Source organism: Coccomyxa subellipsoidea (assembly GCF_000258705.1).
Source record: "Coccomyxa subellipsoidea C-169, whole genome shotgun sequence".
NCBI classification, from domain to species: domain Eukaryota; kingdom Viridiplantae; phylum Chlorophyta; class Trebouxiophyceae; family Coccomyxaceae; genus Coccomyxa; species Coccomyxa subellipsoidea.
The window spans coordinates 1,478,691-1,500,668 of NW_005178030.1; the positions used below are offsets into that span (position 1 = coordinate 1,478,691).

General features: G+C 50.1%; 2 protein-coding genes across 2 annotated transcripts; one reads left to right on the forward strand and one right to left on the reverse strand.

The window, feature by feature from the left end:
• Positions 1-91: 91 nt before the first annotated feature.
• COCSUDRAFT_57158 (hypothetical protein) lies at positions 92-14,734 on the forward strand (the record flags this gene model as incomplete). The annotated part of the gene is made up of 20 exons (XM_005645743.1): positions 92-138; positions 361-444; positions 1,054-1,243; positions 4,045-4,125; positions 4,516-4,655; positions 5,194-5,327; positions 5,685-5,777; positions 7,339-7,559; positions 8,166-8,285; positions 8,688-8,771; positions 9,119-9,286; positions 9,638-9,814; positions 10,591-10,740; positions 10,786-10,900; positions 11,423-11,571; positions 11,856-11,988; positions 12,282-12,421; positions 13,255-13,413; positions 13,957-14,109; positions 14,606-14,734. 20 exons carry the CDS (start codon positions 92-94, stop codon positions 14,732-14,734), a joined length of 2,667 nt encoding a protein of 888 aa, XP_005645800.1.
• A 1,453-nt stretch (positions 14,735-16,187) lies between these two features.
• On the reverse strand, positions 16,188-21,124 carry COCSUDRAFT_57159 (alpha/beta-hydrolase; the record flags this gene model as incomplete). The annotated part of the gene is made up of 9 exons (XM_005645744.1): positions 16,188-16,512; positions 17,029-17,051; positions 17,161-17,352; positions 17,788-17,927; positions 18,332-18,494; positions 18,891-19,039; positions 19,769-19,949; positions 20,558-20,734; positions 21,059-21,124. 9 exons carry the CDS (start codon positions 21,122-21,124, stop codon positions 16,188-16,190), a joined length of 1,416 nt encoding a protein of 471 aa, XP_005645801.1.
• Between the last annotated feature and the right edge of the window lie 854 nt (positions 21,125-21,978).

The following is a 21,978-nucleotide window of genomic DNA, read 5'->3' on the forward strand; positions in this document are numbered from 1 at the left end:
CATTGAGGTTGGAAGGTTGGACTATCAAATCCTGCTTTCGTGCAAAAATCCTGACTTCAGTTACTTGTCCTCCTCAGATGTTGAGGAGCAGATGGAAGGAGACACGGACGTGGCGAGCAGCGAGAAGGAGAATCTGGGGTAGGTACTCTTGCGTATTGAAAATTCCAAGTAACAATTGAGATTTTGGACAGGGGTGATGCAATGTGCTGCTCCTCTTGCCAGTGCACCATTCACAACGGCTCCCTTGGCTTGATAGGCTCTTGTCAGCAGCAAGTTGCAGCATCAAGGGCATTGCCATTTGCAGCAGTCAGAGCTTGGCATGTTTGCGCTCTTGTCCTCACCTCATTGTCTGGTGGACAGGACCGTTGCCAATGAAGAGGACCCTGGCATGCAAGGCATCAGCGGCCAAGACCATCCAATGCCCAAGGCACCTCCTGCTTCCAGGTCAGCGTCAGCGATGTCTCCATGTCATGTGACACCATGAGTTTGAGATCCTCAGTGCAGGAGGCTCTTGGAGACAGCCACATGGACTTGATGTTATTTTTCAAGCAGTTATGGGCGAGGCTTCTTGAGCCTGTCTCATCCTCTTCGCATTGCATGACACGCTTTCAAGAGTTACAACGGCATCACTGCATGTATATGTGTCTGAAGGGTCAGCTGCACGATTTGTGGGGAATCACAGATATGAAATGTCACCTACACCAAGTAGAGTGCCTTCTGCAGAAGTTCTGAGCGTTTCCCAATCTACTACTTTGAATTTTCTTTTTGGAATTGTCCCAGGGCTGCCGGACATATTGGGGACTCCAGCCGTGTACAGGGGAGCCTGCGCCTACACCTGAGACAGCCGATGCAGTTGAGCCAAGGCAGGAGATGCCACAACAGACGCTGGCATGCCATGTCACTGCTGAGTTTGTGGCATTTTTTCGCCCCCTCTGCTAAGCAATCCCTCATGCGCAACTTCTGTTCTTCTGTTCATGCGCTATGGGGTCCAAGAATAAGAGGAATAAGAGCGTGGCTGATGTGCAAGCTGAGATCTGAAATGCATGCATGCAGTTACAGGCGCTGCCCAGGGGCCCACCCTGGAGCGCAGCAATCAGGTTGTGACAGGGGGTGGCAACAGCTCCTGCAGTATCGCGCGGAGCCACACCGGCGCATCTTGGGCGCGGACATTGCACACGTCGAGTATGCCAAGGCCATCATCAGCAGCCGGCCTGCTCCCCAGGCTAAGCAGCAGCATGGCCATGTGACAGGCAGCAGCAGCTGGGCTTTTTTTCTCATAAGCATGCCTTTATTCGTGCAATCTCTGCAAAAGAACCTAGGACCACCATAGTGTCTGCCACTTAACTGCCAGTCTTGCGAGGTCTTTCTTGTCTGTCCATTACAAGCTTTTCGTCTACTTGAATTTAAAATGAGAGCCTGATCAGGCTGCCACAATTGAAATTGGGCCAGGTCCAAGGTTGAAACTTTTGTCCGAGGTTGACCCTTACGATGATCACGATACAAGCCCGAACGTGTTGCGGCCTGCTTCCTTTTCACGGAAAAGAAGACAGGATGCCCCCAAGTCCTTGTACAGGAGCATACATGTGAAGTTTCGTTCCAAGTATCGATCCACGGTTTCCCTCGAGCAAGATCGTGCGGCAGACGCCGCACCAGCTCGGAGAAAAGTCGGTATTCCCACTCCCAAAATATTTCGGAATAGGTATCCAGGTTCCTCCCTGTGCCAAATCGACAAGGAAGGGAGACGCTACCGTAAAATGACGCAGGCCATGAACAAATTAGCACCCGACTGCTCCGTCTGCGCAGGGACAGTCGAAGGCTATACGGGAGGCTCTAGCCAGTGCAGCGCAGCTGCCCTTTAGAGCCGCAGCTGCTCTTACGGACGAAGTGGCGCACCAAATGGACAACTTAACAGCCAGGACACAGGGCTCTCCCAAATATATGATCCAAGTCAACTTTGCCCTCAGGACAGCGCAGAAATGAGGAGCCTCAGTCGAGAGGGCCATTCTGCAGGTTTGCTTGGTCGAAACCAGGTCTTTCGCAAAAGAACGTTACTTCAGAGTCCTTGGCAATTATAATTAGCATTTGCTCGCATTGACTGAGCCATGTGCTGAATGCAGGGATTGAAGTGGACCAAGCAATCAGCAACATGGACCAACAGAGCGGCTGCAGCTTGGCTGGAGCCAGCTCAGAGCAGAGGACCTGGGCAGCTAAGGAGCTTGGATGTCCTGAGTCGAGTTCTCAGAATAAAGCATCAGAAACAGGTGCAGCTACAGAAGCAGAAGCCACTTGCAGCCAAGCTGCAGGGCAGCGGACAATACATGAGTCCTTCAGCAGAACAGCAGAGGAGGAGAGTCAAGCCACCCCTGCGGAGTTCTTGGAAACACTGTCTGTGAGCAGCTCTTCGGTAAGCAAAGCAACCTTTCTCCATGTAGTACGCCCAATGCTACAGAGGTGCTCGCCAATGTGCATCCACGATTTGTAGCCTGCCCAAATTCAAATCAAACTGTGAAACTGATGCTGAGCAATTTGAAGCACCAGTAAACTCACGTAGTGGATAGCGATGAAGTTTGTAATGTTAGAACATTTTCAACGGGCTACAAGACCCATGTGCGTACCACTTCGTTGAATCTGCTTTGGAAAGGACCAGTCTTGCCTCAAAGAGAGCAAGATGGCCACAGTGAACCATGTTCCGTTGCCTGCAAGTGAGAAGAGAACATCGAAGCAAGTTTAGCGGAAGCTGCTGTGCTAGGATGCACTGCTTCTGTGGCATCCTTGTATGCCGATCATTATTAATATGATTACATTTCATAGACCATTTAAGAGCCACCTGAGCACATTGGTCTTTTAGGCAGTCTGTCACTGCCCCATCTTCACATCACAAACCTCTCATGTATTTGCATTCCGTCAAAAATTTGGCAATCCTGATACTTTTCTGGCCCGAAAATGCCTGCAAACAAGGTGGCGCAGAACCAAATAGCTCTGACTGACATTCTCCTAATTATGGGCCAACACGAGTTTCTGTATCCTGATGCAGTCGGATGGAGTGGATATTTCAAGCAGCGGCAACCACGACTTTAAGCACTATCGACTCAGCAAGGACGTGATTCTTCGACTGGAATACATCTCGGCCGCGCAAACAAAGGCAAGCACCCCATCTCCTATCTTTTTAGGATTCGTATATTCAGGGGTGATATAAAGGAGAAAGCATGTCAATGAAAAGATATATCTTGCTGAAACCCGAAGAGGGGTTTGCGGCTGTTGCGTGTGGAGTTCGGCATGCAGCAGAATATCCCTTTGGTCGTTTGACAGGGGTCATAGAAATTCTCATGCCAGCCCCTTAGTAAGGCAATGGTAGTAGCTGCCGCGGTAGTAGTGAAACCTCGGGGCATCCCTGGGTTTCTCAAGGATTGTCACAAGGGAGATGCAGCTTCACTTTGAATCTGGCCTCTAGTTGGTTTAAATTCCCTGAAAAATCCAGGGTGCCCCTGAGTCACCACCATGTGGCTTCTGGGCATTGCCCTGACGCCATTTTGCCAAGTCTCAATTTTTCCCGGGGCTGCCCTGGCACCTTGCTGCTAGCCCTGAACCAATTTGCCCAGTCCCTTGGGGGGTGTTAAATCCAGCTGTGGGGTCTTTTAACACAGGCATGCTGACTGGATTGTCTGGGATGCAACCGGCAAAATGGAGAGAGAGAGACAAAGAGCCTTTGTTGCTTTCAGGGTTTCTTTTAGTGGGCGTTCTGAAGCCAATGTGGCTCTTAACTAATAAACAAGCGATATTTTTGGCGTTCTGGCCACTTTCTGATGGAGACTTTGAGGCCGCATATTGGATTCTGGAAAGGTCAAAAGTCAAGAGGTGCAGGAAACCGCATTTCCCCCTTTTTTAGCTTTAAACCCCCCAAAATCCTCGCTTTTCCTGGGCAACATCTTTAAAGGCCTGGTTTTCGCCCCTTTCGTGCCTTCAGCCAAAATTTCCGAAAATAAGTTGGAAGCCAAATCGGGCACTAGCAAGATTCCTTATAAGAAACACTGGTTGCTTTTGCAGGCCGTGCTGACATTCCTGTGGATTGTAGAGGCTGTTGGGATCGCCATAATCGCGCAGCAATTCGTCCTGAAGCTCAAAGACGTGCGCGTTCCCACTTCTGTGCCCATTATATTTACATACTTATTTTATATTTATTTAGTGTTCTAAGGGTTGAGGATTTATTTAGGGTTTTATATGCCAGCAATGCCTCAGTTCTCAACTACCGTAGTACATCTCTACTGCCGAAAAGAGGCACTCAGAAACACCCAGGCGTTTTCGTAAGAAGCACACTCTGTATGCTATATGGCTGTTTAGCCATAAACAGTGAAAATTGGAAGAAAACATGCCGTGGAAATGCTGCTGCAACGCACCGGATCCACATATTAAGGAAAGGCAGCTAAATTGTTTGCGACTGCAATTTAACTGTGTGGGATCGGGTTTGTTTGTGTCTAGCCAGGAGGCATGCTAACATATCGGAGTGTCATTGTCCAGCAGCCAGATGGGGCACTTGAGATTGTCTCAACCCCGGCCATCAACACGGTGTTTGCTTCGCTGTCCTGGATCGCTCTCACAACCTGCATTGCTGTCTATCTCATGCGCTGCCGCACAGCCAGAAGACAGGGCAAGCGATGGTGCGCAGCTTTCTGCCCTTGAAGAAAATACTTCGCACTATTGATGCCTTGTTGGCTTTTTTACTTCTCTAGATTTAGGTTTTGGGGTGCGTGGTTTCGGTTTATTGTTATTTTACCAGTGTTTTTATTGCACGCTTTTCCTGCAAGAAGCAAGGTGTTTCCTGCAGACATGCTGCAGTGAAAGGCTGCCATGTGTCCCACCCCTTGTTGGACTTGCCAGATCCAAGCAAGACGCAATCAACCATGGGCACGGTGCTCAGTATTTGAAGAATATACTTCGCACAATTGATGCCTTGCCAGCTTTGTCCTTAAGTTTACGGTTCAGGGTGTATGGTGCAGGGTTTAGGGGTAAGTGTATGGCTATGATCATTGTTTCATCAGCATGAACACAGTGCGCCCTGGCTGTAGCATTCGCATGCCTGCATTTAGCAGGACCGATATATTGGGTATAGGGTTTACATATCATCTGCCAACATGGCGCGCCACATCAGCAGGCTTAGTCAAGGATGACTAATAAGAAAGTGTGCATGCATCTAAGGAGGCTGAGGAGGAAGAAATTGGCCATTCTGCTCTTCACAGAGTTGGTCGCTCAGTGGATCAACGTCACATTCTTCCTCATACCCAACGTGTACCTGCTGGCGCAGCCATGCGACCTGTTCCATAACCTTATCCGTGCGCCCATTTTAATACATGTTTTCTGAGATGCTCACCTGATTATCGAGTTTAGGAATTATAAGAAAAATTAAGAAAATTGTTGATTCTTGATTTCTAGAGGTTCCACACGCAGTGTAGTGCATGGTGAGCTTGCACTGTCTTGTTTTTTAAACAAGATGCATGCTTCTGCCAGTAGCCCAAATCTACATGCAGCCTACTGCTTCTTGTGTATCACTCCTTGGCTCTGCTTTATTACAAGCCCAACAGCGCTGCCTTGAAATATGGTCACTAATGTGTTGGTCAGGAAGCTGTCTACATCTATATTATGTGCTTGCTATGTTTGGTTTGTCGCATGAGCCATGTGTGTGCATGCAGCCTACTGCGCGATGATTCGCTGGACTTGCTGGAACTCAATCTTCCTCATAACCATCATCCAGGCCCACAACAGCAAGCCCTACTGGAAAGGAGGTCAGCGCCTATATTTGTCTCTTATCAAACATGCTTGACTGTGCGCGGAAAAAAATCATGATATAAACAAAGCGCTGCTAGTACACCCGCCGTGAGAACACTTTTGAGTTGCAGTGCCAAGTCTGTGAGTTCACCAATGCACATTTACGGGCGGAGCTTGCTTCTGTTTACATACGGTCCATGTCTGCCATGCACTTGTGAAGAGTGCCCTGCCTTCCATAGCATGCAATTCTGTTTGATCAAGGAAGTTGGTGAGAGTTTATGGCCCCAGCTGGCAGGGGGCGGTATAAATACTGAGCACCGTGCCCACGGTTGATTGGGTCTTGCTTGGTTCTGGCGCGTCCATCGAGGGGTAGTGTTTGGCAGCCTTTAACTGCAGCTTCTCCGCAGGACGCACTTTGCCTCTAGGCAACAAGGCCGTGTAATATAAACAATTATTATAATAATTTGCGGGGTGCATCAGGTGCAGAGGGAACGCCCTCCAAGGACAGGGTAGGGATTCTGCCAAAGATAGCCATGCTCTGGAGGAAGGGCCCTGAGAGGGAAGGGGATTTGAGTGAAGGTCTAGAGGCTGGAGAGAAGCTGCCAGGGCATTATGAGGGGGCGCTGATTGATGCTCCTTGGGTCATGCATGGCCCCAAGCTCATTATCTGGTGAGTCATGCCTGAGCTTGCCCGGTGTGTTATGCCTCAAAGACATCTCCATGTAGAGTCCGCAATTATCATTATCATTACACGCTTTTCCTGCCAGAGCAAGGTGCGTCTGCAGACAAGCTGCTGTTGAAGGCTGCCAGAATCCTACCCCTTGATGGATCCGCCAGATCCATGCAAGACACAATCCACTGTGGGCACGGTGCTCAATTTTAACACCGCCGCCCGCCAGCCGAGAATGTTCCAAGTCCGCAATTGGTTTGGGAATCACTAGGATGATGTCGGCATGATGCCTGTATTTGTAGGGGTTAGGATCATGGTTAGGGTTTGGGGGTTACCTTGAATACACATTTTATGTACAACCATAAACGCTAAGCAAATTTCCCTATATCACATGAGTATGCATCTAGGAAGCCTGCAGACCATGCTCAGAGGCAGTTTTGAGCTACTGATGACTCGGTCACACACTGATATTTGGCATGTCACTTGCAGGTGCCTAATGGAGGGCTCAATCATAGCCAGTGGTGCATTGGCCCTAAAAGGTACTCTCACTTCCGGATGTATTACAGAAAATTTATTTATCAATTATTACATTTGTTACACATTTGACTGGCAGTGAGTATGAACTCAACGATTTGCATCCCCCCTATCTAGGGATTAGGGGTTGAAATCTTGAACTTCTTGCTGCCGGCTGAGTACATGCATGTGTGATCCAAGTTGAACGATCAGTCATGTATGGTTGATGTCTTTTAAACATAATGTTGGGGAGTGCCTATTCCGACCACGATCAGGCAATCCTGCCACAGGTCAGGACACTACAAACAAATTGCATCGCTGGGTCGGCCTGATGAGAAGGACACAGATGAGTCAGGGTAAGGCGCGAGACAAGTTTCGTGTCTCACTGGGTGCAGAGGGCGTTCGAGACATTCCAGACTATGGCGAATTTCTGGAGGACTGCCGATTCCACAGGGAGCGCATCCGGTGCCCGACTGGCAGCCTCCAACTGGGCATGACCGTGCTTTGGATGGTCTGGGCCTTCGTCTACTTTGCGATGTATTTCTTCTACATCAGCCGGGCTGTCTACACGCTGCAGAGGCTGCCCCGGCAGGAGCACAAGCTGGCACACCTCACGGTCAACCTGCAGGCATGCGCGCCCCCTTTTTTATTATTGTTATTACATGCTTTTCCTGCCAGAAGCAAGGTGCGTCTGCAGACAAGCTGCAGTAAAGGCTGCCAAAATCCTACCCCTTGATGTACTCGCCATGTGCAAGCAAGACCCAATCAACCGTGGGCACAGTGTTTATACCGCCCCCCGCCAGCCGGCCCCTTTTTATACCCCCGGAATTTTGAAGTTGAAGTCAAGCCTTTGTATCAGACCAAGCACATGCACTCTGGACAGTGTCTCCTATATACAGGGTTTCTTTCAGTGTTGAGTGTGGCTCATAATTAAGTAAACCGGGCATTTCTGTGGCGCATAAACTACCTGAGGGTGTCCTTTTTTGAAGCCACTGACTGGCTTCTAAAAATTTATTCACCAGCGGAGGAAGCCACATATGATCCCTTTTCAGCAGAAATGCACCCAAATTCACCTGGAGAAGTTCCACAAAAAGGTTTCTGAAAATTCCAGCATTGAGCCAATTTTGAGGCTTCAAAAAGCTTGTAGCCACATTGCCTTTTGCCCAAAGCTTTATATGTAACACTGCTGAACACGCTGAGATTTGGCGTGTGTTGTGTGCAGCTGCGTGTGCGGCTGCTGGTAGTGGCGCACTACACACTGGGCATGGGTATGCTCTGGTACGTGCGGGTGCACGGCTGCCGGTCCTATCTCTACACCTGGTTTGGCGCGCTGCCACTGCAGGTGAGCCACACTTTATTGTTTTCAACTTGGACGTTTGAAATTATGATGGGCCCCCCCCCAGTCCTCAGGGCTGCAATTTCTGTCAGTACGGTGGTTGATCCCCCTGCAGGCAACTCACACTATGTTATATTCCAGGGGTCAGGCTTGATGATTCTTACATAAATAAAGGGAAACCCTAGGTAAATTCCCTGCAGCCCTGAACACACTTAAGAAGGTTGTGATATGTAGATGGGCAGTGGCAACCCACAAGACCAATGAGCCTCAGGTGGCTCCCAAAAGGTCTCTAAAGTGCAACAACAACAACAACAACAACAACAACAACAATGTCAAGGGCTGGTGAGGTCCTGCAAACTGATTCACCCAATTCCTCAGATGCAGGGTATTGTTTCGATTTCTGTGCAGGTAGTTGAGACTGCTGCGACGATCACATGGTCCTTCTTCACCATGCCAGCCACCCACCTGGATGAGGATGCACCAGCCCTGCAGGTGCACAAAATGCATACTATTACTCTTATTACTGTCAGGGGTTTTAGGGTCTATATGAACCCAACCCTAAAAGCACACAACAAATAATAGCCCCCCTACGGCACACACACACACATGTCCAATCATCAGTATAATTGTGGGCTGCAGAGGCTGTAATTAGGGTTGAGGGTATGTAGGATTTTAGAAAAACCCTAGATATAGAGGTGCTACCAAGGGGGGAAATAATGCAGCTATACCATGATGGCTGATTATGAGTACGGGTGCAAGACAGGTGCTGGCCAGAGCTTGTTTGGCACGGCGGAAATGATGTGGGCAAACGATAAGAAAAGAGTACACGACTTGAACAGGTGTGGCTCCAAGAGTTTGCCTGGACTGAGCTTGAGAGAGAGGCCAAGATTGAGCGCAGAAACAGGGACGGGCCTCAGGGGCGCCAGCTGGCAAAGGAGCCCATGTTCTGCTTCGAGCAAGCCATCAACTTGCTCTACTGGTCTTCCCTCGTCTACGACACAGAAGAGGTCAGTCACAGTAGAATTGAGTTTGACTGAGGCGAAGCTGCAGCCCATATTTCTGCTTGCTGTGGCCACGGATTTGAGTTCGCATTGTACCTTTCTTCCATTGTGTGCCCCTTATGCATGTATAGAGGGTTTGACACAACTGCTGCCACAAGACAACTTCTTGCTGCATTGGGTTGCTGTGGTCATTGCATCCGAAGCGGGACAGCATGTCTTCCACTGCATGCTGACTGTACGTTAGTATTTTCAAATTACATAGTACCCCCAGTATGGTCCTAAACTCTATAATCAGGGAGACAGCTGCTGAGATAGCGGCAGAAGTGCAACAAGTAGTGGTGTTGATTTGCTGCGCAGAGGGATTTGGGTTTTCTGTCTCTAGAGAGGGCAATGGGTCTGTACGGGCTGGAGCATTCAGAGCTGTTCTGGGACAAAGCCCGCGACACCAAACTGCTCATGGGCTGGAGCGACAACCGGATTGTGCTGGCCTTCCGAGGCACCGCATCACTCTCCAACGTCCTCTCAGACGTGCAGGTTGGTAGTAGTAGTTCACAGCCTCTTAGAGCTTTCCTATCCCTGTAAGGAGTACCACTTTTAATTATTACTAATATCACGCGATTTTCCTGCCAGAGGCAAGGTGCGTCTGCCAGACCTCCCACCCCTTGATGGACTCGCAGGATCCAAGCAAGACCCAATCTACCATGGGACACTGCCAGATTCTGGCAGGTTTTCTTGCATAATGGGCTACAAAATTTGCCCACGGAGTCGCAGCCAATTAGAACGAACCAGAGCCTTGGACTGCAGCAAGGCGTGACACCTGTCTTAGACAGGGCGTTGGACAAACGTCAGTGTTGTATCTTGCAACCCTTCTCTACAACATGTTTCGACGCCAATTTTTGGTTTAAAGCGCACTGGGCTTATTGGGCTTATACTTAGGGAGTCCGTGGCAGGGTTTGATAGGGGTCCTAGAAAATGTCAGGCCAGCCCCTCAGTAGGGCAAGGGCCGGGCGGGGGCTTTGCCCAGGCCTACTGCCGTGAGAGGAGCTGAAACTTAGGGGGCACCCCTGAAATTCCCAAGAGTTCCAACAGGGAGAAGCAGGTTTTCCCTTGAATCTGGCCTCCAAGTGGTTCATATTGCCTGAAAAGTCTGGGGAGCCCCCGAGTCACAGCCACGTGGTTTCGCGGCGTTGCGTTCGTGCCATTTGGCCAAATCTGTATTTCTTCCGGGGTTGCCCTGACATCTTGCCCCTAGCCCTGGTGCTGGTGTGCCATTCCGTTGGTGGGGGGTCTCAAAGCCTGGTCTGTGGCAGGCCTGCAGGGCGGTGCATCCGCCCAAGAGGGGCCGGTGGGGCGGGAGGCCGCTGGTGCACATGGGGTTCCTGCGCAGCTGGACGTCTAATGGCCTGGACATCCGCGTCATTTCCAGGATACAGGAGATCATTCAGCGGCCGGGCTTTAATGTAGCATTGGCGACAGTTGCCGTCACAGGTGAGTCATGATGTCAGTTCTCACTGTCACATATTATTATTATTACTATTATTATTATTATTATTATTATTATTATTATTATTATTATTATTATTATTATTATTATTACACGCTTTTCCTGCCGAAGGCAAGGTGCGTCCTGCAGACAAGCTGCAGTTAAAGGCTGCCACAATCCTACCCCTTGGTGGACTCGCCAGATCCAAGCAAGACCCAATCAACTTTGGGCACGGTGCTCAGTATTTGTACCGCCCCCCCGGCAACCGGGGCCAACATATGTGACGACTATATAGATCACACTAATACATTTCAGTCACCGGTGGTCCTTTTTGGACATAAAGCCGGCCATTGGGGCCGATCTTTTACACTCATGGCTTGACAGTGTTCTCATGAGGAGAGCGTGACACAGCATATCTGCCAGATCTCCTCTTGGGCAAAAGATGTGCAGCGCTATTGCACCCTTGCACCGCATTTCTTTTCAGTACCTACGCAGACGCTTTTGGGACACGCACGGTTCTGGCTGTGAAGCTGCTTTGTCATGATCGAGTGACTTCCAGTGCCTTCATACATGCTAGGATCAAACCCCCATTTTTAGGGTTGGGGGCTATAACCCTGTATATATCAACTTTGGAAGAAAAGCCCCATTCACCCTTCCAGGTCATTCGTTGGGAGGAGCTCTGGCGCAGCTGGCAGCGCATGACATAGCGCTCGCATGCCAGGACAGCGGGAAGGATATACAAGTTGGATGTTTTACCTACGGGGCGCCCAGAGTGGGCAATCGTGCATTCGTGCGCGAGTTCGACACGGTGATCACTGCATTGCCAGCTCGTCGTTTTCTCTCTTTATGTTATTTTCTTGCCTGCGCTGTTGATACAGCACCTTTGATGACCCCCAGAAATATTCTGGGTCGAAGGGACGCATTGGTGTAAGCAGAGAGCTGCATTGGTTTTGCTCAAATATAGGACGTTGTGTCCTGTGGCATGAGCGCGGGAGACCATTTAGTAAGCAGGGTCTAAATAGGCATGTGAGAGCAGCTTGGATCCAATGATTGCAGGTGGTGCCGCATTGCTGGAATGTCATCAATGATCAGGATGCAGTGGCACGGGCGCCCAAGTTTCTGGGTCTCTACAAGCGCGCCGGGCAGCGAGTGCTGATCAACAAAAATGGGGACATGCTCGTGCGGCCGTCATTCATTGAGAACTCGGTTCTGCAAGGGCGCTTTGGTAGAAATCACCACCCCTCTGCCCTCAAACCCTTCAGAGTAATATATATGACTCCCACCTCCTAGTCAACTTTCGTGGGGCCAGTCTGTTGAGTTCACTTGTCATGAGGTCCAGGAAACTTTCAAGTAGGGCAGCTGCAAGTTCAATTCCCGCTACCATTATCTGTTGGGCTGCACAATTCCAAAGGCAAAGTAATGGTGAGATCTTTAAGGGGGATGACGCTTGCATTGCAGTTCCTTTCTGTGAAAGCACTGGCGATGCAGATTGGCTCAGGAGGAGTGTGCTCCTGACAGGTGGCAGTGTGGGGGACCACCTTCTCGGCAGCTACCTGCGCAGCTTCCTCGCTATTCTGCTAGCTCAGTTCAGCGCCAAGGGCTTCCCGGGAGGCATGGACGGCGTCGTGCGCCTGGCAGAAAAGAGCCCTCCAATCCAGGTGAGTGGAATATGAAAGCAAGTCGCTATTACAAGTATGACTAAGTGCGCAGCTCGGAGCTTTATTTCCATAGATTGGTGGTGTACAAATGACACTGGAGAAGCTCCTGTAGGGAACAGTGTCTCAGATTTTGCAACTATCCAGGTCAGCTGCTGCCGCATTGTCCTACTTAGTAATGGGCACTTGTGCTTGCTACCTGCCAGTTGGGACTTCATCGGTCCATGTCACAGGCTTCCCTTCTCTCAGATATCCTGACAAAGCTGCCAGCGTCAACTATCATTACACGCTTTTCCTGCCAAGAGGCAAGGTGCGTCCTGCAGACAAGCTGCAGTTGAAAAGAGCGGCCAATTGCAAGAAGAACGCATGGGATGCCACAAGAGTTACAGCCATGCCAGCTGAAAGGCTTCGAATTCAACCGGCTGCTTGTGTGCAGAAGCACGTTGCCTCCTGGTAAGAACGGCGCATAAGAATATTGTTGCTTGAGCCTCAGAACGATTCTCTTGCATTGGGAGCACTTCCGCACTCTTACAGGCTTCTAGAGTGCATGGCATGGTTTATGTGGGCGTATCAGCAGAAGCTGCAGCATGATTGGGCCTCAGAATCGTATTATCCTGCTTGATGATCTCTCAGGAGCCGGGATTGAGCCGGGATGGTATCAAGTTCTACCGGCGCCTTGTCTGCATACGCATCTTGTCTCGTGGCAAAATGACCCATGATTGTGATGGTAGGGTGTACGGTTTATGCCCCTAAACCTCACCCTAATACCCTAACATAAAGAATATTATAAATAAAAATATATCTTTATATATTTACGAAATATATGCTTGTCGCAGGAGCTGCTGTTGGAGGGAGCGGGCATCTCAGTGGAAGACTTGCGCCGCTTCAGCAGATGGCACGGCCGAGTGATCAACCCAAAACTCGCCAGCACGACCGCTGCTCAACTGGTGGCTGCCATGCAAGCCCGCAGGAGGAAGCGCATGCGGACGGTCAAGGTGTGACAAAACCCCCATCTCCATTATTTTTAGGATTTAAGGGTTTATGATTTAGTGTTTTGGGTTTAATGTCGTTATTATTACAGGCCGGCAAAACCAAAGCCACGTCTGCGGGGCCTACAAAAATATGCAGCCTGGATGCATGCCATTCATGCATGCCTTGCATTGTTTGGTTGCGGTCGAGACACAGTCGGCTTTGAAAGCAGAGCCAGCGACTTACAGAAGTCTTCAATGTCAGTGTGTGCACCTCAACAGGTTCTTGTTGGCCTATGAACCCTTACCCTAAACTATAGATATCGGGCACAACATCATCTTGTGCAGTGGCTAGAATAAGCTTTGCAATTGCTGTTTCACTAAACTACGGTAAATTTAACTCGCCTGATGAAAACGGTTCAGTGACTTGCTAAACAAAATTTTCAGTGACTTGCCACGCTGCTCATTCTAGCGTCCTCGATAGAAGCCTTCATCCTTAACAATACGAGTGACTTTCACCGGAGGCTCTCAGTCATCAGATGAGTCAACTTTAGCAACTGCTGTGCGCAGGAGGCGGCGACGAAGGCAGCTGAGGGCGTCACGGCTGAGGACGTCAGTGCCAACACAGAGGCAGCTACGGGGTTGGAGGAGGAAGCTGCATCCTTATGGCAGCGCATGAAGCGGCATCTGCTCGTCTGGATGGTGGCTGGCCCCACGCGCGAGGTATTCTATATCTTCTTTGAGAGCGCTCTTTTACCGATGCTCCTGATATTTGGGGTGTGGAGCTTACGATAACGAAAGATAAGGGCCACCTATCAATTCCTTCTCTATCCCTTGGTGGGGTCGGTATAAAAATACTAAGCAAAAAAAAACGAAAATATACACAGCTAATGTTGCCGGCAATCCAACTACTCTGGTTCTGGCGCTTATGGCCTGCTCAACCTGATCGATTCAGAGTCAGGACAACTGCAGGCAGGGGCGCACAGCAACAAGTCAGGAGCTTGCTGCTTCCGTTTCTCTCTACGCATACTCTTTTTGGCATTATACACTAGGGTTTTTGACGGAGGTGCAACCCTAGGGTAGGTTTACTAGAACCCTAATTCCTAAAACCCTAACTGCAAGCACGCCGCGTACCGGTCTGGCCGTTTCTGCGCTTTGCATTGTGAGTATGCGCATGAGAGGAAAAGTTCTCCAAGATAATGATTTTTTGTGGGTGCAGGATTTCACGGGGTTTGTCGGCAGCCGCAGCATGCCCGTGAGTGAGAGTGACGGATCGGACACCGCCATCAGCTTGGGCATGTCTTCTATGGGTACGGATGGCAGCATGGATGGCAGGAGTGATGTCTGAACGGGCACTCGCATGCGCTGATTCAGCCGCACTGGCCCCGGAGTGGAATTGACAGGGGAATGCACTCTGTTAATGTTGTCATTGTTAGTCTAGGTAGATGTGCTACTTGCGTTTTGCATGGCGGCAGATTTGCAGCATGGTGTATTAGTTTTGCGTGCGAGCCCTTATCATGATTGCCCAATTCTTGGCTCAGGAGGAGAACAGTTTCCTGACAAAAGTGCACTCAGGAAGATAGGCTAGCTGGTATGCCTCACCCAATTCCATGTCACAGAGAGCAAACCATTGGCGGTTTTATTTCACAAACCTGTAGCGCCAAAGCATGTGTAAGTCACCGACAGCATAAAGCTTTTTAGCTTCCTACTCTTTTTATGAAAAAGATTTCCCTCTCACTGTAACCGCCAGGTTTGCGTGCTGGCCAGTGGCAGAGAGGGAAAACGAGCTTCAACTTCAAACCCAATCCTAGAATACTTTGACCTTTCAATGATGCATTAGTCAAGTCTAATTGTTTGTATGCACACCTGACATGTGCAATAGAGCCGAGGAGCTACAATGCATCCAACTAGAAATGGGCTGTCATTCATAATTCCCACTACAGGATTTCAAGCCCAGGTCTGAATGCAATGCCCATACTGTGGCCATACAACAAAGGGTTTGTAAACCTGTACCTAAAATACAGTAGATATGCAAGTACCTCAGCCTACACATATTCCAGGGTGCAAAAAGTTCAAACATTGTTTCCCTGTAAAAGAGAGGTTTGCACAGACAAGAATCTGCAACTTCACTTGCAATCATTTGCAGCTGAAACGCGCCTACAAAGTCAGCACCTTTGCATTCACTTTTATGCATGAAAATTCTCTGCGCGAGCAAAAAGGAATCCTCTGCCTATTCTGAACAGCCAGAGATGACACATGCCGAACGATTGCCGATGGTAAAAAATCTGAGAAAGATCTAATTTAAAAGACCCGGCCTGAAAGCCGCACTTTGGCGTTTTGGCTCACAACACAAACACATTACTTCGAGTAAATCCTCCGCCCCCAGGCTGACTTCCGATGTCAAAAAAGAATACTGAATGGCAAAGAAAGAGCAATATCATCCGTATGCACTACCGTTGTACCAAGCCAATTTGTGAAAATCCTGTACAGTGTCACCTTTGTGACCAGTTCTCAACTGATGTTTTAAATATAGATGCATCCTTAGCTTTCTGACCGCTGTCTTCCATACCAGGCTATGCACTTGCCCTTGCTGTCTCGCGTAAAAGAGCAGCCCAATAGAAAATTCACCCAGCTTTCTGAGGAACGTGTGCCAAACAGAGACACTTCTCCTGGTGTTATGTGCCAGCTCGGCGCTGCAGGGGCCATTCATTTCATTGACCCCCTTATTGCTGTCACGGCCTGGCAAAGTTTAAAAGACAGGTACAGGATCTGCCGGCTGGAGCAACCAGTCTAAGGCGGTGTCACCTTCCGGCTCCCGGCAGCTGCACGGCAGTTTCTGACTTCATGAGGGCACCCCGCTCGATCAACCCATCTCCGCCCGATCCACTTGTCTGCCCCGCGGCGTACCTCTCCCGCAGGCTCAGCTCCCTTTCCCGTATCGGTTCCCCCTCTGACGCCGAGCGGTCCCCCCGGTCCCCTCGCCGCGCCTTTTCTGGCGCGTTCCTGTGCGTCGCCTGTTCTGGGTCCATGGGAGAGCTCTTCTGATCTGGTTCCGCGCTGTGCTCTGCCACTGATGGCAGCTCCCCGCTCAGCGATATGCGCGTCAGCGGCTCCGGGGCTGTCAGCCTGCACAGAATCATCAGACCAAGGCAGTCACTACACGCGCTCCAGAAGCATTTGCCGTGCCACCTTCGGACTGGGGACATGCGAAAACAATCTGCCAAATTCTGTCCATTGAGCTGAACAGACATGAGCCCAACACCAGTCCCCGCACCTGAGCCCAATGTGATTGCGTTCTGGACTACATGAAGACCACATGAACACATTGGACTGGAGCGATGGGACGGGTCTGATGCACACATCCGTGAAGGGCTAAACTTTAGCTTCCTTGCATCATTTCTGGTTGATTAAGTGACAAGGTCCAGCCACTGCAGGTGACTCTGCAATATGCATGCAGAGCATCCTCCCAGAAACTTTCACGCCATAGACAGCGACCTCCAAATCCTAAGACCCAGTGTTTCCCCTTCACTGGGCACGCATTTCTATGTAGGAGCTCACTGTGCACTATACTCAAGCTCATAATAGTATAAAAACTAAAGCTAGAACCCCAGCCAGGCAGCAAAGACATAAAAGCCTGTGTACGTTGGTAGAGGCCTGCCCGCTGCCTGGCAGCGAAGGGGAGCGTATCATTGCTACCCTCTTCATGCGCGATATGATAGTTCCTCAGGCATTTCACAATCATCTGAATGCAAGTATTTCTTTTAGAGTCAAAACGCGCCTGCGGCCGTTGGCAGAGCCATGCCCGCTGCCGGGCAGCGAAGGGGAGCGCCTCGTGGGCAGGGATCCGGTCGTGCGCCGGCGAAGAGTGGCGCTGATCTTCGCGCCGATCTGCGGCGCGAGCGCTCCCCACTTGCTCAGCCGCCGCAGCGCTGCTATGTCCAGGCCGGCCTCCTCTAGCAGCAGCTCCTGTTCGGGCAATAATTGAATTTGGTTTTGGGCAAAGACATTGACAGATGAACCAGGAGACTTGAGATGAAGTAGCTGTGTCAGCCCAGCTGACCCCAGGAGCACCGCCTGATCACCTAAATTTTGTAATGCATAATCCTGAAGCTCCTAGGCAAGGGGGTCGGCAATCACGGACTCAACAATTGGGAAAAGGATTGGTTATACATAGGATTCTGACAAGAAAATATGACCCCCTCAACTAATCCGCAGCCTGACAAGGCATGTACAGCCGTGATCAGTTCAGCGCTGTGCTTCATCTCAAGAGTTCCAAGGGGTGCTCCTGTTGGAGCTAGATCAGGCATTTTCTAACAGCATGCACGCAGTGGTACGGGCCTGCAAATTCAACAAGCTCAGCTGCACAGGCTTCACAGGCAGCAGGCCGGCATGTGCGCGCACCTGCACAGGCTCGGAGGAAGTTGCCAGGCGCACGACGCCTGCCATGCCGCCAGAGAAGCGCTTCTTGGTGAACTGCGCCAAGAGGATCGCCAGCAGCGAGCGCTGGTAGCTGCCCAGCATGTGGTGTGCCACGCTGCTGCCTGCAGGCAATGTGCAAAGTTGTATTTTATATTTTTATAATATACCCTAAACCCTAAATCCCTAAAAATGTGTTTGAAGCAGAAAGCTAGAGTCTGTCATGGTGCGCAGAATGGACTGCCCCACATTTTCAGGAAGGGCGGGACATTTCGCACATTTCCCGCTGTCCACGGTGAGCTGGCATGCTTGCCTGCTTTGAAACCAATCAACACAAGGACAGAGCAAAATAGAAGTAACTTGTTGAAGTCCAGCTTGTCAAACGCCATGATGGGCATGCCATGATTGCTTGGTACTTCTAATCATACCAATCAAAAGATGCACCGTAGGCAGGGGGGCGTAATAGATGTGTCTATAATCTACTCAGTCCCCTGCAGAAGAAGCATAAGGGATATGGAAAGGGACGCACTGCCGTTGCGCATGGTGATCTCGATGAAGGACGGCCGCACAATCATGTCCCCCATTTTATTAATCACCACTCGATGCCCCGCGCGCTTGTAAAGTATCAGGAATTTTGGCGCCTTGGCCACAACGTCCTGGTCGTTGATTATGTGCCACGTGTCCGGCGCCACCTGCGCAGAATCACCCATACAAGCCTCAGCAGACCATCAAAGTCTGTCACAAATATAAGCCCATGTGGCACGCCTCAAAATTCTGCATGCACTGCAAGGACTTTCAGGTTGACGTGAAGCAGGGCCGCCCCTTAGCTTTGCAGAGCATGCATCAGGTTTTAGTTGCTCAATCATGAGAGCTGGCCCAGGTGTCGATTTGTTAGAAAGTGCAGTCTGCGTTCCCTTGAAGCTGCATGCAGGACTCCCTCATAGCCTCTGATGTCCAAAACTGTCCATCCTTTGCATTAAAAATAACCAAAAGCACACCCTGCCAATGCGGCCACAGTCGCCCAGCATGTTTGCCCTATGACTCTGAACATTTATAAATTAAGTGGGAAAGAGGGGGGAAAAACCCACCTCGTTGAATTCGCGCGCAAAGGCGTGGTTACCGACGCGGGGCGCTCCGAATGTGTAGCATGCCAGCTCGCGGTCGACACCGTAGCTCCGAGCCGTCGCCCGTAACTCGTGCGCAGCCAACGTTGCCAGCGCGCCGCCCAGCGAATGCCCTGAACATTCAGCTTCAAATTCAAACTTCAGTTACAACTTTCTTGATTCAACTTTCAAATATGCAGGACTTCATTCTTGCTCTTGTCAGCCTTCACCCCAGTCAGGTCGAAAAGCAGTAACTTGAACCCTGCCCAGGCAGCAGTCGCTGGCTCACTTCACCTTCAAAAACCTTGAGAAGAACTTCTCAGCCCAAATAATGTTGGATTCCAGGCATTCAAGACAGGTTGCAGGGGAACTAGATGTTGTACTGAGGATGGGCAGAAGCAATTTCGTCAGTACCCATCACCCACAGTAGTCGAACCACATGCACCAGCGGTCAGCACCCGCCAGCACATGTGAGCTGAGACTGGCTAGGGAGATGAACTCTGACAGGGCTTCCGTCAGGGACATATCACAAAAAGTCACTTATTCTGTAATCGGCATTATTATTATATTATTATTATTACACGCTTTTCCTGCCAGAAGCGAGGTGCGTCTGCAGACAAGCTGCAGTAAAGGCTGCCAAAATCCTACTCCTTGATGGACTCGCCAGCTCCAAGCAAGACCCAATCAACCGGTGGCACGGTGCTCAGTATTCATACCGCCCCCCGCCAGCCGGGGCATCAGCATTATGAGGGTATACTCCGTGCATGATTCGCAACCCCTCACAATCAGCTTCCCTCCTAGCTCAAGCTCACAACACGATGACTCTGATGAAATCCAAAGCTACGGTGAAGAAAGAGGCGCACCGGTTATGTAGACTTTGACGCGCTCGGAGTCAACATCAGGCGAGCGCAGAATCGACATGATGCGCTGGCAGACGCGTTTGTTGAGTCCGTTGGCGGTCCACGATTTCCAGAAGCCGAGATGAACGCGCGGCCGGTGCCGGAAAACAAATCCGCGCGCCGGCGGGTGCGCGATCTGCCACGCCTGCGTTTGAATTTGAGTTTGATTTTGAAACTTTTGACCACAACTTCAAAGGTTTCAGTATCCCAAAATGGCAGCAATGAAGCTGAAGGAGATGCACGTGACTAGGATGCATCGTGTGCTATGCCTGGAACTGCTACATCTACAACTACAACTGTGACATGCGAGATTGATAGACGATTAAGCAGCACGGGGAAAGTGACACACTGTATCGAGACAAGCCATTAAGAGCAAAGCAGCCTTCTTTGATGGACCTCATTTGGCCCCACATCAGCAACCACAACCTATCTGAGACCCCTCTTGGGGGAGTGAAACACCACACTCCGTTATCTGTCTGGTTGCATGCATGGCTTAGCGTGTAGGCAAAATTCCCGGTGAAATTTTTAAAGGGTGATTCAGCACCTGCAGGTCTGCGAGGATGCCATGAAATGCAACGTTGCCATCTCATGAAGCAGAATCAACCAAGTGTCTATCGCCTATTCAGGCCATATAGTGTTGATCATGCGTGCAGCGTAGGCCTGCTGACAGGGACAGCTAAGAAATCTTGAGATTGTATTCTTACTAATCTGTTTACAATTCTTACTAATTGAGATGCATGGGTTCGTAAGCACCTGCAGGTCTGCGAGGGCGTTGGCGAAGGAGGCGGTGCCGCGGAAGGCCATAACGATTGTGTGCTTGTTCCAGGCCATGAGCAGTTTTGTGTCCAGCGCTTTCTCCCAAAACAGCTCCGAGTGCTCCAGCCCATACAGGCTCATTGCCGTGTCCAGTGATAGCTTCGAATCCAACGCCTGTGATGCAACGATGGCATGCAGTTAGGTATTAAAAGTGCCCTTTTCCATGTCTTCCTTCTAAAAAACAATCACGTAAACCCTCATTTTCTCTCGGCTGTATAAACTCTTGAAGACCATCAGAAGAGCGGTGTGTGAAGCTCTACTGGAGCAGTAGCTGCCTGCAGCTTCCTGCCTGCGCATGCTGTTGGGCCAAGATAGGATAAAATAGCTCCGCGCTTACTGCTAGAGCGATGCAAGTTTTTGCGAGAGAATAGCAGCAAGAAGGAGATTAGGAAGTTGCTTGCATCTCCCCATAGTTACAGCAGGGTCTGGAGCGCGCACCTCCTCGTAGTCATAGACGAGTGCTGACCAGTAGAGCATGTTCATGGCCGTCTCAAAGCAGAACATGGGCTCCTTGGACAGATTGCTCTTTGCGTCGGGACAGACAGCGCCAGAAGAACATCTAATGGACACTCGCTCAGATTTCTCCTCCTCAGTCCACGCAAATTCTTGGAGCCACACCTGTGCTCAGGCAGACGAGCCAGATCAGGCTTTAGATATGGTGCCAATTTAGGCCGCGCTGCATCTGAATCCTTGCATGCACTGCCTTCAAAGCCATGAGTCATGTCTGCCGCTTCCTTATATCCCTGTGCTACGTTGCTGAGTTGCCAAAATTGGTATCTGTGCGCACTCTTTTATGTAAGGTACACTTGCCAGATCAGGCAGGTCAAAGCAGCGAGAGCACCAGGCAAGGAAGCGTGCATGAGATCAGGCATTCGAATGCTTGCGCCAGGTGAGGCAACTGCACAAAATTTAGCACCAAGTGCTGAAGCATAAATGTGCGCTTCCAGTCTCGTCAGCATCTTCCTTTGATGCCTGCATGATGCATTGATTTCTAGGGCTCTGCAGAAGAGCAATGTTAGATCACGTCAAGCAGAACGCACACACTGAAGCTAGGTGTCAGCTTGGCCTCACCCCCAAGATTGGCGTTTTGGCGTCCGGGTCCATTGGCATTGTGAAATAGGACCAGGCGATTGACACTGCTGTTGTCACCACCTTCACACAGCCAGTCAAAAATATTTCTAGAGGACTTCTTTCTGGCGCGGAAGTTTCAAACACTTCACAGTACCCACTGATCCCTTTGCAACAGGAATCCACCTTATGGTGACATCACCGCCTGTGCACAGCTAGTCAGCATTCCAAGATCAAGACCCTTTAGCATACTTGTAATACGGAGAACACGGATGATGCCATTGCAATTG